Source organism: Perna viridis, chromosome 1, assembly GCF_037379345.1.
Source record: "Perna viridis isolate PV_CMFRI_1.1 ecotype Kerala chromosome 1, ASM3737934v1, whole genome shotgun sequence".
Classification (NCBI taxonomy): Eukaryota; Metazoa; Mollusca; class Bivalvia; order Mytilida; family Mytilidae; genus Perna; species Perna viridis.
This window is the reverse complement of record NC_142445.1, coordinates 2483473-2500425: the sequence shown is the minus strand read 5'-3', so window position 1 is coordinate 2500425 and position 16953 is coordinate 2483473. Positions and strand designations below refer to the sequence as shown.

Sequence of the window (16953 nt, the reverse complement as noted above, 5' to 3'; positions counted from 1 at the left end):
GAATGTATCATCACTACAGATTTTTTATTGTCATCACAAGTTTGATTGGCCGATATGAAGTTAATATCGCACAGATGAGATATGTTTTTCGGTTAGAGTTTTCATCTTACCAGATTAATAATCCATTGAACTTGACATCAGATTGTATTCACTTGCAATTTAACGGATGCCGCTGAAGGAGGAGGACAAGCTTACCCTTTCGAAGCATCTGATATCAGTCCCGATGTTTACATAAGTTTTTATCCAAAGCGCTATTTTTGTGTGTGTGTGTGTGTGTGTGTGTGTGTGTGTGCTCTTATTGGATTTAAAGGATTTAAAGTCAACTTAAATTGAAGTTTTCATTTATTTCAAAGTTTTCCAATATAAATAGCTAACTATAACAACTTGTAATACGGTGAAATATTATGCGATTAAAAACAAGCACAAAACACAGAAGAATAGGATTTTATACCAGCGCAAAGAATTGGTTACAAGTATAATTTCATATCAGTTTTCTGTATAACTGTATGCAGTAGTTTTCTTTTTGATTTATCCCAACTTAACCATGCTATATTTACTAATAACTTTCAGTTCACTTTCTTGAAACTAGTTCATTACTACAGGTCAACACTGAAATTACTTAAAAATAATATTCATTTGTTATCTTTGATATTGTTGTCCTATTATTTGCAACAGGTGTTTATATAATTACATAATGTATCTAATATGATTTTATCCTGTTCACTTCAGGGAGAAAGCACTTTTTCACAACAGATCACAAGAAACAAATCTAGTCCATTTTATGGTGTGATGTCATATGTAGTTTCAGTTCATAAGCATGAAAAAAAGTTTTTCCACAAACACTACATGGACTCGCCTTGTCCTTAGCATGAGTTCTTCTCACGTGACTGTCATGTGCCGCATGGGAAGCGAAAGCTTTGCCACAATGTCTGCACTGAATTTCAAAAGAAAATTTTTTTTATCATAACCGTTATACGTGAAATGTGCTACATGTAATACTTCTGGTTAGTAATAACGGGTAGAAAATAAAACTGTGGTGTCCAAATTAAACGGTCGTATATCTGTATGCACAGGACAAAATATTTTGTATTACAGTAAAAATATTGTTAAAACCATGGAAGTATTAAGTCTGGATGTAAATACTTCCACTGTGAAACAAATTGTTAAGAACAAAAAATGACAAAAAGTTTTATTTTAAAATGAAAATGAGAATAGAATGACATATATTAAATACCTTAAAAGGTTTTTCACCGGAGTGCTGTCTGATATGTGTCCTTAGAATACTGGATGCTGTAAAAGCTTTGTTACAATATACACATTTGTATGGTCTCTCTCCGCTGTGTACCTGAAAAACAATCACCTTAAAACCAGGAAAACACGTTCAGAAAGAAGTGTTAAAAACAAAATGCAGTGTCTGTAGTATTTTCCGTAATATTAAAGAAATTTTACTTAATTCTCCATTACAGTATGAAAATACTCCACAAGTTATAATTAACTTTTAGTTAATTTCATATTTTCTTTTATTTAATTATGTGTAAACCAGCGCATTATCTTATCATTACCTCAACAAAATGTTTTTGTTTATTTAAGCTTGACAAAACTTACCATCATGTTCTTGTTACAAACTTAAAAACTTGAACGATTGGTTGATACTTAAACTTATGGATTTGTTCATGATTTGCCTTAGCTTAAACTTATCTTCATGCGCTTGAAACTTACCTTCGTCAGCTTTTATTGATTATTGGCTGAAAATTACTCTCATATTGTTAAAATTGACGAAACTTACCCTCATGTGTTTGTTCAAGCTTGACGATTGGCTGAAACTTTTGCCACACACAGTACATTTGTGAGGTCTATGTTTTTCATGCACGTGAAGAATATGAATCCTTAACCTGTCTCTCTTCTCAAATGACCTAAAGATTCAATTAAATACAAACGTTTCAATCATATAATATTGCATATTTATATTTATTTAGATTTACATAAATCACCTCACATACCAGGGAAGGCCATCCAGAAGTGTTAACATTACATAAATCACCTCACATACCAGGGAAGGCCATCCAGAAGTGTTAACATTACATAAATCACCTCACATACCAGAGACGGCCATCCAGAAGTGTCAACATTACATAAATCACCTCACATACCAGAGAAGGCCATCCAGAAGTGTTAACATTACATAAATCACCTCACATACCAGAGAAGGCCATCCAGAAGTGTTAACATTATAAAAATCACCTCACATACCAGGGAAGGCTATCCAGAAGTATTAACATTATGTTAATTACCTGACATACAAGGGGAGGCCATCCAGAAGTGTTAACATTATGTTAATTACCTGACATACCAGGGAAGGCAGATTGATGAGTGACAATCAAACAACAACATTGTCAAAGACAAAATCTCTTCGCTAAAATAGTCACAACAAGGTCTATTTTCAGTTTTTAGTGGAGTCCGAGTTGCTCATTTGTTTTTGTTACTTTGTGTGTTTAATTTTGGTTATTTCATGTTCTTTGTTGTGTATGTCTGTTTTCCATGTCTGGTCTTTGTCCCTGAATTTCATTCGTTTCATTACCGCTATAACCTTGGTTCCCTTGATTACTCCTTCAAATTTGCCAATGTTTGTGGCTGCCTGGTTCAACTCAAATATATTCTCTGAATGAATTACTCCTAAGACAGTTTTCAGGAAGAAAATAGTTACTGTGTAGCTACTGTACCATTTGATATCGACAAGGTTCTCCATTTTGCAAGACCAGTAATTAATGCAATGTGAAATTTCAATAATATATTAAATTGTTTGATGAGAGTTCGGGTTGTTTTTAAATTACGAAAACTTTCTTTACCAATTCATCACTTTTGGTGTACAATTTTTAGTCAAAAGAGAGACAACCGCAGTCCGGCTGACAGCAGAAAATAGCATAAACAAGTTGTTTTTTTTTAATTTATTAATCGCATAATCTGACTTTTTAGTGCTCTACACATGTTTAAGGAGACCAAAGGAATTGTGTTTGCCATAAAAATGGTTCAGTTACCAAGTTTAAAAAAGGATATTGTCCTCAAAATAAAATGACGAAAATGCGCTACTAATAAAGACTAAATATGTACCTCGTACAAAGGTGACAGGGGAACTTCCGGTCGCCTTGGTCCACACATCTTGTATACTTCAAGTGTTTATCACGGTAGTATTTATAGGCAAAAACTTTGCCACATCTTTCACACACGAACCCCGCACTTGCTGAAATGGTAAAAACTATATGTTCAATTAATATTATTATTATTATTATTATTTTTATTATTTCTAACGTGATAATTTGAAATTGAATATGACTAAATAGGATGTAGTTATTCCAGGTAATAACTAAAACTTTGATCGCATGTCTACTCCCAATATATGCACATTTAAATATCATTCTATTGTTGCCTACCAATTTTCATGAGATCCAATTATTAATAAGTAGTTTGAGAGGAGTTGTGATGACAAGCTGCCACAGATGTATATTTTGGAAAATGTTTAAGTTCAAAGGGACACAATTCCAACAAAAAATTAGAGGATCAAAATTTTCTTTTAATATCCTTAACTACATATCATGACTTTGTGGTAATTAACTTTAAAGCAAAGCAGTTGCGCTTGCAGTTTACTTCATAGGTAAATTTCTTTAAGCTCGAAGGGGCATTATTCCCACAAAATTCCGCGGATGAAAAATCCTGGTGATATGCACAACTGCATATCACTACCTACAAAGATTCGTGGAATTCGGTGCTGTAGTGTCTGGATTGTTGCGGTTACAAAAGTATGATGAAAAGACAGACGGATACGACAAAAGCTAAATTTCGTCCCACCTAAGTGGGGACATACAATAAAGCACAGCTATAAACTACTTGTTGTTCATAGTTATAGTAATAAAAATGATTAATTTTCATTTTGGTTGGACTATGGATAACTATAACTTTAAACCTACCACTTGCTTCCTCCGTTGACCCACCGTCTGCCATTTCCTTAAGAGACACCGGGACACCCATGAATTGTAGATAGCAATCTCCATACCATACCAAGAGCTCGGTACCATGTGTTATATCTTTACATGCCTCATAGTATATATCTCCTTCAACCTGAATTGCGACTAGATTTTGTTCCTGGGCATACCGAGCACAGTTGACAAAGGACATCCAACTGCCTGTGTGACCACGTCCATCGACGAAGTGACTCAACTTTCCATCTTGAAAAATCTGAAAATTACACAATCAAAAGTGACCATTCAACGAAAAGCAAAGTTCCATATTTTAAATAAAAAAGTAAAAGTATAACACTATGAGACACTTCCAAAAAGCAAACAAAACGGCGCAGTTTTCAAGAATCCGTTCAGATTGTCCTGTCAACTACAGTCAGAATTTCTTGCTTCTCAATGAATATATCATCTTACAAGATGGACATGTTGGGGAGATAAAAGGAAGGGGGCATGCTTTCCTCTGAGACATTATGTCAAGATGTGCATAATAAGGAGATAAAAGGAAGGGGGCATGCCTCCCTCTGAGACATAAGGTAGCACTTGTCTATTCACTGCAGTTTTCTTGTACTTAATGCTTTACCAACTCGTAACCAGTTCAAACAATAATTGTTAACTGACATGACAGAATGGAAATATGATATCGAGCGTTAAAAAGAACACTTCAGAGTAAGGTCATATAACACGATTTGATTGAAGTGTAAACGGCCATAATCACGTAGGTCTAGATGACAGAGAGTAAACAAATAGGTGTCATAAAACTGTACTGTTGGTCTGTAATAGTTGCACATTTTAATTAGGCGATGTGTACGTATCTTAACCTTATATAACAGGGGTATGACAATCCTTCAATAGAAGATTAATAGATAATATGGCCTGAGTACTTTCATTGTGTACTCAGACTGTTTAATCTATTCTCTCTATACCCATCCGACACACGTGAAGTATCTACTCTAATCACTTCGGAGTGTTTAAACTGACAGAAAACATTTAACATAAGCACTCGAGCCGAGATGTAACTGGTAATGTTCACTAATGTTATTTAGAACTCAAACATATATAAAACAAAAAAAATCATTATTTAAAATAGATGTCTATTTTCAAATCTTGACAAGTACAAATAATCAAAAATTAAATGTATTTATAACCAAAAATCAGAAAACTTATTTGAAACATTACAAAAATGAAGGAAGGTTTCAACTTATGGTATTGAGTGGATTGAAAAATTAACGAATATTTTAGTATATAAATTCTTAAAGATTGCACTGATTTTCTAATCTGTGAATACAACCAGAAAACTTTAAAAATGGACCGATCCACAATGATTCAAGGAATAAATGAACGATCATTTTTTTTCATTTAACTTACTTCCCACATTAATGAGTTATCATCGTTAGTTTTAACTTCGCTAGTATTGACAGTCTTTCCTTTGAATGGTCCAAACTTTGTACCTCTAGTAACGACAGTGGCTGTACAGAACACACCGTAATGTATGGCTCCAGCGAACAAAGTCTGGTGAACTGCTAAACCTAGAAAATTGATTAATCACTCAGTTGACCACCACGTCATATACATTCTGTGTGTTAATTGAGAATCAGGATTAGTTTTACTTGATGATAGGATCGAAAAATATACATCCCACTACACTATAAAAATTCTGTCTTTAAAGGAAAAAAAATAAAATACAACTTGAGTGTTTTGCTCTTACCTTTTGGTACCTCCAATCCTGATAGGTCTAGGGGTTTAATGTTTAAAGCTGGAGGTGTGTCTGGTTTGGTCATATTGTTTCCCGTCAATATTCTATCTATACCTGGGTGATAATAAAGTTATAAATGATTTCATCTAGAAGTTATACTTCTCTTGCAAAACGTACATGCAAAAAAATCTGTGTCAGGTCTGTGTTAATACATTGTTTAAACACGCGGCTTTGGATAACCTTAGTCGTTGTTGATTGAGTTTGTCCTATTCTTATAGGTCGTCGGTCGCAGAACTCAATCATTTGGTGTTTAATTCTGCTTGATATTATGAAATAATCCAATAAAAGTGTTAGGAAACATTCAGATGGGAATTACTATTGACTTAGTCACATCCCAGAAATACAAACTCACTTTTGAAGTGGACTAAATAAGATAATATGATACTTGGTTCAGCACAATCAAATTGTAACGGTCTTCTGCGAAAGAAGTTAGAAAAATTATTGAATCTTTAAGTAATGCGCATGTGTCATCTGTCCCGGTCATATCCTCTTGAGACCGAGCTGCGCATTTTGATTACTGGTTGTGTAAATTTAGTCACATTAACTCAATAACTACAGATCTCTAAAGATGTGATTTCCCGCCATTCTTATCCCTAAAGTTCTTCTTCATTAACATATTATCATAGATATGATAACCGAACAGAACCCTTATCGTTCTTAAATTATATTCACAATGTGTAAAATACCGTTGCCCAAAGTGTTAAAAATATCAAGATATTAATACAAATTGCAAGACCTAAATAAGATTCCACTGGTGTGTAATATTTCATTTCCCTTTTTCCAAGGGAATGGGGAATGAAGTCTTGTTTGGCAAAAGTAAACAGGTGTAATTTGTTTTTTTTTCCAAATACGTGCCAATCTAAAGGAAAAATAACAAATATAGTTTCGAGACAACACTGAATCTAGTCTCCAGTAATCCACCAGATGTACTGTTTTGATAGTAGTGGAATGTTTTGCGCCGGTAAAGATTTGGATGTTAGGGGTAAAACAACAGGATTTAATGCAACTTCGGTGACTTTATTTATATATTTAATCAGCTTTGCTCGGTGTCGTGATTCGCATGTATAATCTATATTTTTCCAAATGAAATATGATTGAAGTGACCTGTGGCCAACTTGCACATAATTATGATGAATAAAAAGTTGTAAAATTAAGAACAACAAAACTGCCGGGTATTTTTTGTACAAAAAAATGCAAACTTGCAAACAAAGGAAATGCTTTAATACTCGCAATGGAATTCAGTCTGAGACAAAATTGAGACATGCGATAGTTATTTCTCTACTAAGCAAGATTGTAAATATTTTTTCAGTGTAAATGAAATAAAAATATTTTCTTGAATAGGGGACTAGTTCGAGATTTAATTCTAATGTTATTAAACAAGGTATTTAATGGATAAAGTAAACAAATGGCATGGATACTCCTTAATGCGATAGAGATTTATTAAACTATGTGCCTAAGTTAGAAAATTTAGATTAGTTTCTCAATCTGTTATTCTATTGTGATTACCACGGGACTAGAGTCCAGTAATAGACCAATCAGAATCTTTCTTATAACACCTGTATATTGTCATCCAATTAAATCTTGACACCCAAAGAATGGACATCAGGTCTGTTATTTTAAAGAATGACCTGATGTAAAAACAAATGAAACTCGGAGGGTACCAGTAAAATAATGAAGTATATATACTTTACACAACTATTTATCCATTTATTCTTTGAAGAATAGCTTTAGTCTAAATAAGATAATCCAAATTGTTTCGTATTCTTCTACCTCAAGTTTTAATCTTTTTAATTAAAATCTAAAGGTTAAAATAGCATCATGTTTGTATGAAGATTACTCACAGATTAAAAATCATGACCTTTTTCCTCTTGACTAGGACACGAAAGGTCCTTCTTTTCACATATTATTAGTTTCGTCGATTATTTCAATTTTCTTTTCATTCTTCTCTGTCAGGTTGACAGCAAGTTTATAGACGTAGGTTTGTTCAGTTGGAGGTAAATCGGCTCAATTAATGGTTTTTTTTTTCTTCAAAGATATTTAATTTTCATGGCAGAAAGAAAAAAGGATCGAATACTCACGGTATAACCCGTAAATGATGCTAAAAAAGTGACGAAACATTTTCTTTCTTTAATTTTCATATAAATATAGCTTATTCTATTATATTGAAAGACACAGATTTTGTCGAATGCCGAGTGGACGAAGAGATCATGAATTAAATTTACTGTAGGCATTGTTGATTAATATCATGGAGGTGGTTGCAGCAGAAAGGTAATAAAGGTCTACTCGATATCTTTACCATTGAAGTTAATGAACGCAATATTTGTTTTCTTTTAGTACAAGACAGCTTCGCTAAGTGCATGACACGACCGCAACATTCACTTGATGCAAGTGTGGAAACAATGTTATTTTTGACACAGTTTAACCTGGGGAATTACAGTTCATTACGGACACAAAAACTGGTTTGGACATAACAATGCACAAAATTTGAAATTCGATTAATGTTAAAATAAGTTCTGCTTCAAGGGTGCTCTTTTAAGTATTTTTACCTCTGATCTCACCGACTCGAAAATCTTAAAAGATATTGTTATTCTGATTTTGGAACACAAGCAGCAGTTTTCAAAAGGAATCTGACATTTTATTTTCAAAATCAGACCAATTTGAAAAATTGCCCAATTTTTTTTCAAGTTGATTTTTGGGGCGCGTGGCCAACTTATGCTTCTTATTACTCTATCTGTAATCTGATTGAAAAATGCAGACAGGGATAAAAAAATTATGATTTTTGAAAGAAAAAAACAACATCGGACCAAAAATTATAAAGCAAATTTCGTATCCCCATAACTCGAAAACGGTCAAGGATAAGTCTATTGTATTAAAAAATCGCATAACACAGAATTTCAAAAGGAACCAATTGACAGCAATCATAAAAAGCAGATTTACAAAAAAACTGTTGCTCTCAATTATAATTACAACATGTACTTCCCTCTTTCAGGTCCTTAATTTTAAAGGGGTGGGGCCAAAATCCTTAAAAACTATTGGGTCCTACGCCCGCTCGTTCAACCAAATTCGTAATTATACAATAAATTTTACTTGGTGAATAAATGTATACAACATAGCAAATACAACAATATTTCTAACGATAAGAATTTGCAAATGTGTTAAAATTTCAAAAAGATCCGATAAGTTTTACTGAAGCTATTGTAGATCTACACAAACGAAAGTTTTAACGGACGCTAACGTCGATAACGATTAAAAGCCCGTTTTTTTGCAGGCGTATATAATTGCAACAAAATCCTGGACATTTAATTTATTGAGTCCCCCTTCTCATCAACAGGGTTAGAGAGAACAACTTTTGATAATTTGTATCAGGGCATAAAACGATTAATGACGAAGTACGTAAGACTTGGGAGCGAATTATTACAATGCTATGTCAGAATCCTGACAATTCTAAGTCAACCCCTCACAATTCTACGACGATTCCTTGACAAATCTGAGACGAACTGTTATAATAGTTTTTGTGTTGAACAGTCTTTTGAATACTGGACGCACTGATTTACATTTATATTTAAAAATAAATGTTTTACTTATTCGATTGTCTGAATTGTAAATAATAATTATCATTTAGTTAAACCCATTATTCTTCTCTCAAATCGTGGTACAGAGTCTTGATAAAGAAAGCTTAAAAATGTTAAAGATGAACTTCAGAAATTAAGGTAACATTCTTAGTTAAAGAAAATGTTTCGGCCAAAATTCATTATTTTGATTGTTTAATTATTTGAATGTATTCAGTCTATTTTTTGATATATGGTAAATAAACATGTGTTTTCCAAAGAGATAGGAATATTTGTTCATAAAAGGTAAATGTGGTTAAAATTTGTGTAGATATTTTTTTTAAAAATCAGCCGTAAATACTGAGCTTGTAATCCATCACTTTTATACATTTCTGGATCAGCTGCTAGTTTACAAAATGGTGTTTGTCAAATTGAAGATTTTGTGCCATAATACTTGTATTTTTGCAATTTCTCTTCGCGGATATAATGGTAATAAATGGCTTACCATGACTTAGGTCTGCACTTTTGATCCCGGACAGGGCATGTCCCTTACACTTGTCTGTCTTTTCTTTAGTATACCCGTACAGGACCATGTCCAACTCCTCTCTACTGAATCCAAATGTAGGTATACCAAGCGGTGGTCCAACTCTAGGATTGTATCCAGGCGACGGCGACGATGTACTCGATACAGGCGACGACGCCATCTTGGTAATATGTTTCTGATGTTCCATTTGTGAGCTTGGTACCATTGGAATGGCAAAAGGAAAGCCTGGTGAAGCATAACGGAACCTTTCCATATGCATGCTGGAAAGGTAAAAAGATAGTATTTCTGTTTTCACTCAAATTATTGGTATTCAAATATATTATGTTTGTATGAATATATCCTCACAAATGATTAATCCCAGGCAGAACGGATAATAAGTTACATTAGAGAGAAATAGTGGTTTATAAAATAAAGAGCATATTTAAAGAATAAATATCACAAAGCAAAACTTGTTTCTCTGTCTCCCTCTATCTTAATAAATAGAAAGTAAGAAAAACGACGGTTTGTGATAATTTTGGAAGAAAAATTAAATAATTTCAAATTAAACATTTGCATATTTTATATATTTTTAAAATAGTGGTAGTTGCACAATGCTACATTGACGCATTGTAGATATTCATCTGTACAAAATAAAAAAAATTCTAGTTTTTATCGCGTAATTAGTTGAATATAACGCACATACCTTTGAAGAGGAGAGAAGAACGGCTGTTGAATAAGCGGCATCATATTTGGTCTTTGTATCATCATTTTTGTGGTCTTTAAATTTACTGTATGACGGTGATGTAACGTCGTAATCAACTGATTCCTATATAATCTTATTAACCCCTTGTATCAATATTGACAGTCATTCAGTATAACATAGTACCGCCCCGCGCAGGCTCACTAACATACTACTATATTCATTAAATCGCTTACTTTTTACTAAATTTGGACTGAGATTGTAATTTACATATTTTTAAGTACTAACAACAGTCCTATTACAAAACATACGACGGGCGAGGATGGGAAAATCCATGTTTATTTCGGTTTGTTTTTTAGTCTTTGTGTTCCGATTTTGTTTTTATCTTTGCTTTATGTTTGGTCAGTGTATGCATGCATGATATTAGATATGTGCTCCAATAGAAAATCATTTTACGCTATTGAAATTTCAAGCACGACATGTTGTGTTCTAGAATTGTTTGTTTCGTTTTTGGTTATAATTCTTGTTTTTGCTTTGTTTTAAATTGTTCATTTGTAACGGAAACATATATGACTTGTTCTTGATAGGTTGTCGCCTATTATTGTACTAAATTGGAAATTTAAAGGCAACAATTGTCCATCTGGTAGATATGTAATTAAAATATTCACTGCACATGCGTGTAATTTGTTTTTATTTTTATAAATATGTTTTTTTTCTTTTTGTTTTGTTTTGTTTTGTTATTTCTTTTTTGTTTGTTGTTTTAATTTGTCTTTTTGTTTTTTGTTTTTTTTGTTTTTTTTTGTTTGTTTGTTTGTTTGTTTTTTTTTTGTTTCAAGAAATTATGCAGTTTTGCCAGAATCAGCAGAGCAGGACTTTTACATTAAGAGGTAAAATTGAGGAGTCTACAAACCTACATGTTCTTTTTAAGGATTAAATTCCTAAACATGTTAAAATCCCACGATCGGTGAATTTAGTGGTGATCTTCAAATCTACAAATAATCAGGGTCAATATTTTTTCACCTGGAGCAAATGAACAAGTTTGACAATGTTATACAGATGTCTAAAGAAGTACGGACTAGCTGTGATTGAGAAAGAAAATGAACAATAATAGTATATAATAGGTATTAATTATTAAGTATTGTAATATACTTATGCCATCTGTATGTTGAATGATGAGCAATATTGTCCGATGCCCTTAGGTCAGATTTACGGATTAGAGTAGCAGAATACTAAGAAAAATAAAATTTGTTTTGTCAAAAAACAAAATTTAAGAAAAAAAAGAGAAAATAGAGTGTGAGAAAAAAGACACCTTGGATGAGAAATGCCGATTCATATTATACAATTTGCTGTCAAATTGAGTAACAGATATAACAGTGTAAACACGGCTTTAATAAAATCTTCAACAGTAAAAACAACCAAATAATAACTATTCTACAAAAAATATTTAAGGACCATCTAATTAATCTAAATTTTAGAATATACCTTATTCTTGTAATAAAACGAATGCGATCCAAAATAAAGCAGTCCGGTTTTTAATGGGTGTCGGTCGTTACACACCAAACGTTGCAATAAATGGCGATTCAGCATATAAACCATCGAATGTGAAGCAATGGCGGACGGTTATAAATTATTGGAACAGACAGAATGCGAAACATGGAAAGTGATAGACTAAAAAAACGAATCTACAAACGGGCCAATCACAATTTTATACGAAATAAGTGCTGTAAAAATTCGAACTATAGATTACATCAGCAGTTTGGAGCGTGTGACATTGAAGAATGGTATGACAATATGAGCATCCATAAAACAACAGTTTTCATGAAAGTAGAAGATAAACTGCTTTCTGATTTTAAGAATAAGTGGACAGGAGACCTCCACCGTGATTCATCGAGACAAAATGGAACTGGCGGAAATGAGTTACGGACATACAGACTCTTTAAAACTAACATTAGTTGTGAGATGTATTTGCGTGTTTTACAATCTCCGGCTCAACGTAGGGCACATTCACAATTTCGATGCGGTGTTGCACACTTGCGAACAGAGACTGGACGCTATGAACGTTTGCAATTAACAAACGAACTTGTTTTTCCTGTGGAGATAAAATAGAGACAGAGGAACATGTATTATTAGCATGTCCATTGTATGAAGACCTGCGAAAAGAGAAGTGCGATTCTATTGTCAAAGAACACGAAAACTATAACATGATTACTAATAACGAAAAAATATCTATTATATTAGGGACCAAAAACATCAATGTGATCTACAAATGTACCAAAACCAGCAAGCTACTTTTAGACAGAAGAAGACGTTTTTTATACCGATAATTTATTACTGTTTGATTTTATTTTTTTAGACTTTTAAGGTGTAATATACATGTCTTATTTATTTATCTATTTTTGACAATTTTAAGTCAGATAAATGTTTAGTATAGTTTTCTTTTTTAGAGTTTTATTTTTTGCTATTTTTATCGTCTCTCATAATTCTTAATAGAATGGCATTAATATTTTTTTAATCTGTGTGTAATTTTTTTATGTATTTTATATGTACACATTACACATTAATGGTGAGACGTAAATAAAATAAATATCTATATCAATAAAACGAACGTGACATTTAACCCACAAGAAATAAATTTTCCAATAAAGGTTTAATTATGAGCAAGCAATCAGATATTGTAGGTGCATAGAAACACACTGACCACCCTAAGGTCAGAGCCAAATTCATCCCACATTCACATTTAATGTTATATTTATTAAAAAAAAACACTTAGCAATAACTATTATAACAAAAAGTGTTAATATGCAAAATTTCTTATTTATAAGCATCTATTAATAAAGTACACTCAATTAAAGGACATGAAATATTCTGGTTAGTCAAGACAATGACAAACGTCCATGTTAATGTCTGTCATAATGATTTGGTTTCGGCGAATCAAAGAACATCCCAGATGACCAACTGAAAAGACACCGCATCATGATGAATATGCACAAATGAATAATAATTAAATTAATAAACACAGAATGTTGTACGTGTTTCCGTCTAAAACATTGATCCTTTTTACTCAAGTATCGGATCAATTCTATCACTAAATTTTAAGGTTTTGGAAAGAGTACAGCTAGTTCCATCCTAATTCTTATTATTTACTTGGAAATTTGTATTTAGTATTTTGTTAACCAAAAGCCCAAATCTGTCAGTATTAATCAAGTGTTTTCTCTTTACTTTACCAGTACATGACTACATGACTCCACTGAATATATTTCAACATTGCATTGTAAAAAATGCACAAAAGTAACGGACAGATGAGATATTGGTATTGTCATCTAATAGATAAACAAACATGTTTAACTTTTTGCCTGGTAGACGTGTACTAAGTATCTTTTAGATCGAGATCCAAAATTAAATATTTTAATCTTCACTCTCAAGAAGAAGATAAATTGTTTATTTACAAACATAAAATGTTTTACTGACACTGACATACATGGAATCGTAGGTAGATAAAAAAGAATCGGTTTGCAAAAAATGGAATAGGCAATGAATTTCATTTCCCTTTCATTTGTCAACCTCAAGAAATTTTAGAACAAAAACCAGAGCTACATTTAAATACCTTCACCAGAATCAAAAGTAATTAACTACATGTAGTTATTGGTCGATATGAATTAAGCCAATACTGTACCTTACACTTTTACAGAACAAAGTTATGGTTTCCTGCGACATTTTTTTAAATGTTATTTCCCATAAAACTGGAATTGGATTGATGATTAATATGAACAAGAGTTGTTTGTACATATTGCGATGAGTTTAGGTGCTCTCCCTATCTAATTAAGTATTAGTTTGTATTGCATTTACACACACTTTAATTACAAATGTCAAAATTATCATCTCATTTATTCCACAGAGGCTTCAGTCCACGAGTTTGATACATAAAACCAAGGGTTGTAAAAAATCGCAAAAAAAAACATTTCTAAACCATTCTATGTGTATATCTCACGAACTCAAGCCCCTGTGGTTATTTTGGACAGCTGTAAATTTGTGTCACTGTTTTACTTAATGATTATCTGTAAAAAAACATAAGCGGGCCTATTCTGAATCATTGGAAATCGTAAAAGTAAAATTGCACTTTAATATTCTTCTTACTAATATGTTCAGCTGGTGAACGATACTGTAAATATTGTTGAATGCGTCCATATTGCTTGTGGTGTTACAACTTTAAACAATACAAAATTCGTTCTTTCTGACGTGTGACTCATCAATGATATTTTGTTAAAGCCCTTTCCTAAGTAAATGTTATTTCTTCTCAGACTTTAACATAAGAATACGATCATTTGAAGCACCGACAATGATTCAGTGTAAGTAACGAGAAGATTCTTGGTTCACATTCAGATTTGTTACTTTGGACACTAAGAAGTTATAATTATTCGTGTATAAAAGTTAGTTAGTATTTGTATGACTCCTGCACATGATTAACAATAGAACTTTAGCCCACTTCACACAAATATCACACAAATGAAGTTTTTCTCATGCTTCTGTGTTTTTTTTTAATGAGCGCTAAATAATTGCACGATTTAACCAGCTTCGTATATTTTGTTTTCAGAGACAACGTCTTTAAGATAATAAAGATACTAGGTCTTACATTCCTATCCAATTGGGTAAAATGTAATCTTTGAGATCTCTGCTGAAATAGAGGTCAACCTCACTCCCTTTGACAGCATAGTCTTTACAATAGATGGTCCTACCATTACACAACCACGCTCCCCACCATCCAAATGTTCCAGTAGACACTATGGTATGGTCACAGATTGAGAGTACACACAAGTCAGCTTCCACGGGTCCATCACCAAGCATCACTGTATCATTTCCAATAATATTATTTCTCGCCCATTTCAGATCATTGCTATTGTGCCATGACATTACAACAACAAATATCGGGTTTTTAAGTTTCTTTCTGAAATAATTTATTGCTCTCTGGTAAAACTCTCGTGTAGCTACTAAGTGTCCTTCTTTTATGGCTTGTTTTCCCAGTTTATCTCCTCGTCTGACATGAATACCGACTATTTCTGCTTCATTTACCACCATCCCTTTGAATTTCAGTGAGTTGATGGCCGCCTGTAATCTTTGTGATGCATTCGACATTATTTCGTCCTTGAACTTATACTGCTTTCTTATATCACTCATGACATTCCGAAAATAATACCAAGATTGCAAATAAGCATTCAGATGAATGTTTCTATCGTTAGGAAAAACATACACACTATCATCGAATGTATTGGGCTGCCTTTCATGTTTCCAGTACACTGTTTTACAAATAGGACTGCTTTCTGATATGACTTTGGCTTTAAGGTTAGGGAAAATGTCCCGGAGCACATTTGTTTTTTCAATAGCAAATGTCAGATCGGTTTTAGTGGCAATGCCATATGCAGAGGCGTAAATAAACAATATATTACCTAAACGACCAATATCAAACCGAGCACAAAGATAACGAGATTTATCAGTGGAATTGTTTGTATTTCCTTTCTTTGAGATTATAGCTTCCACGGACTTCGTGCTGTTTAAAATTCTGTTATTAGGAGTTTCCAATTCATTTTGTACATTCATGATGCTGGCTGTTTTCGATTTGTCATCACGTGACTTGCGTGCTCCCAAGATAGGTTTTAATCTTTGTTGTGCATCTTCAGACATTTTAGTTATGTCTTCATTTCTGACCTCTTCTTCGAAGACTTTGTACGCCAACTTTAGCTGGTATATTTGGAAAGTAATGAAGAGAACCAGGAACAAGATGACAACACTGGAACCTGAAAGAAATATTCTTACTTAAAACAACATTTTACACCTATATATGCATAACTTATTTATCTGTATAGATTTAAGAAGAACATGTGACATCGATCTCAGTTGAAATTGTAACTAAGGCAACATTAGACGTAAAGTATGAGTAAAATAATGACTCTACATATCAAACTGCAAATATCCCTTATAGAGCATAAACATACCAAATGTTATCCAAAAATAATTTATATGCTGGCATATAATACTATGCTTGCTGTTGAACATATGCTGTCCTTATATGGTTATTATTCTATCTAACATCCTTCATACCTGAGAAAATTCTTCTGAGCACTCTCCTGGGTCTTGCCTGAAATAACTTGGTGTGTGATTCAACGTGCTTGAGGTGAATGTCTTAATGTGTTTTTTTTTACGTAAATGTAATTAAATATCAATCTTTGTAATAATCATGCAAATTCTGTAATATGTGATACATCCCAAACAAGGCTTCGTATTTTTATTTTTGTTATTAAATTGTTTTATAGGTTTATATGATGAAATGTCATTCTTTCCGATTTGTCTGCTCTTGGGAGATAATACCACATGGAAAACCAAAACGGTTTCTATTGAATTTTAGTGTCATTTACAGAGTTACTTCC

General features: G+C 32.7%; 2 protein-coding genes across 2 annotated transcripts; both read right to left on the bottom strand.

Annotated features, from left to right (window-relative positions):
* Positions 1-537: 537 nt before the first annotated feature.
* On the bottom strand, positions 538-10602 carry LOC148626841 (PR domain zinc finger protein 14-like). Its single transcript, XM_088547999.1, has 9 exons — positions 10538-10602; positions 9817-10115; positions 5716-5817; positions 5376-5536; positions 3963-4230; positions 3109-3238; positions 1787-1913; positions 1235-1345; positions 538-934 (listed from the first exon to the last, which is right to left on the bottom strand). Exons 1-9 carry the CDS (start codon positions 10600-10602, stop codon positions 770-772), a joined length of 1428 nt encoding a protein of 475 aa, XP_088404125.1. The 3' UTR covers positions 538-769.
* Positions 10603-14610: 4008 nt separating this feature from the next.
* Positions 14611-16404, bottom strand: LOC148626840 (galactoside alpha-(1,2)-fucosyltransferase 2-like). Its single transcript, XM_088547867.1, has one exon. The coding sequence runs from the start codon at positions 16208-16210 to the stop codon at positions 15161-15163; it is 1050 nt and encodes a 349-aa protein (XP_088403993.1). The 5' UTR covers positions 16211-16404; the 3' UTR covers positions 14611-15160.
* Between the last annotated feature and the right edge of the window lie 549 nt (positions 16405-16953).

Bases quoted from the DNA above. Each gene is read 5' to 3' on its own strand.
- LOC148626841 (XM_088547999.1), bottom strand. From the start codon at position 10,602: ATGATGATACAAAGACCAAATATGATGCCGCTTATTCAACAGCCGTTC. The intron at 1,914-3,108 runs GTACATATTTAG...TTGAATCTTTAG, and splicing joins CCCTGTCACCTTTGTACGAG to GTCATTTGAGAAGAGAGACA. The intron at 1,346-1,786 runs GTAAGTTTCGTC...ATTGTTTTTCAG, and splicing joins GCTTGAACAAACACATGAGG to GTACACAGCGGAGAGAGACC.
- LOC148626840 (XM_088547867.1), bottom strand. From the start codon at position 16,210: ATGTCTGAAGATGCACAACAAAGATTAAAACCTATCTTGGGAGCACGC.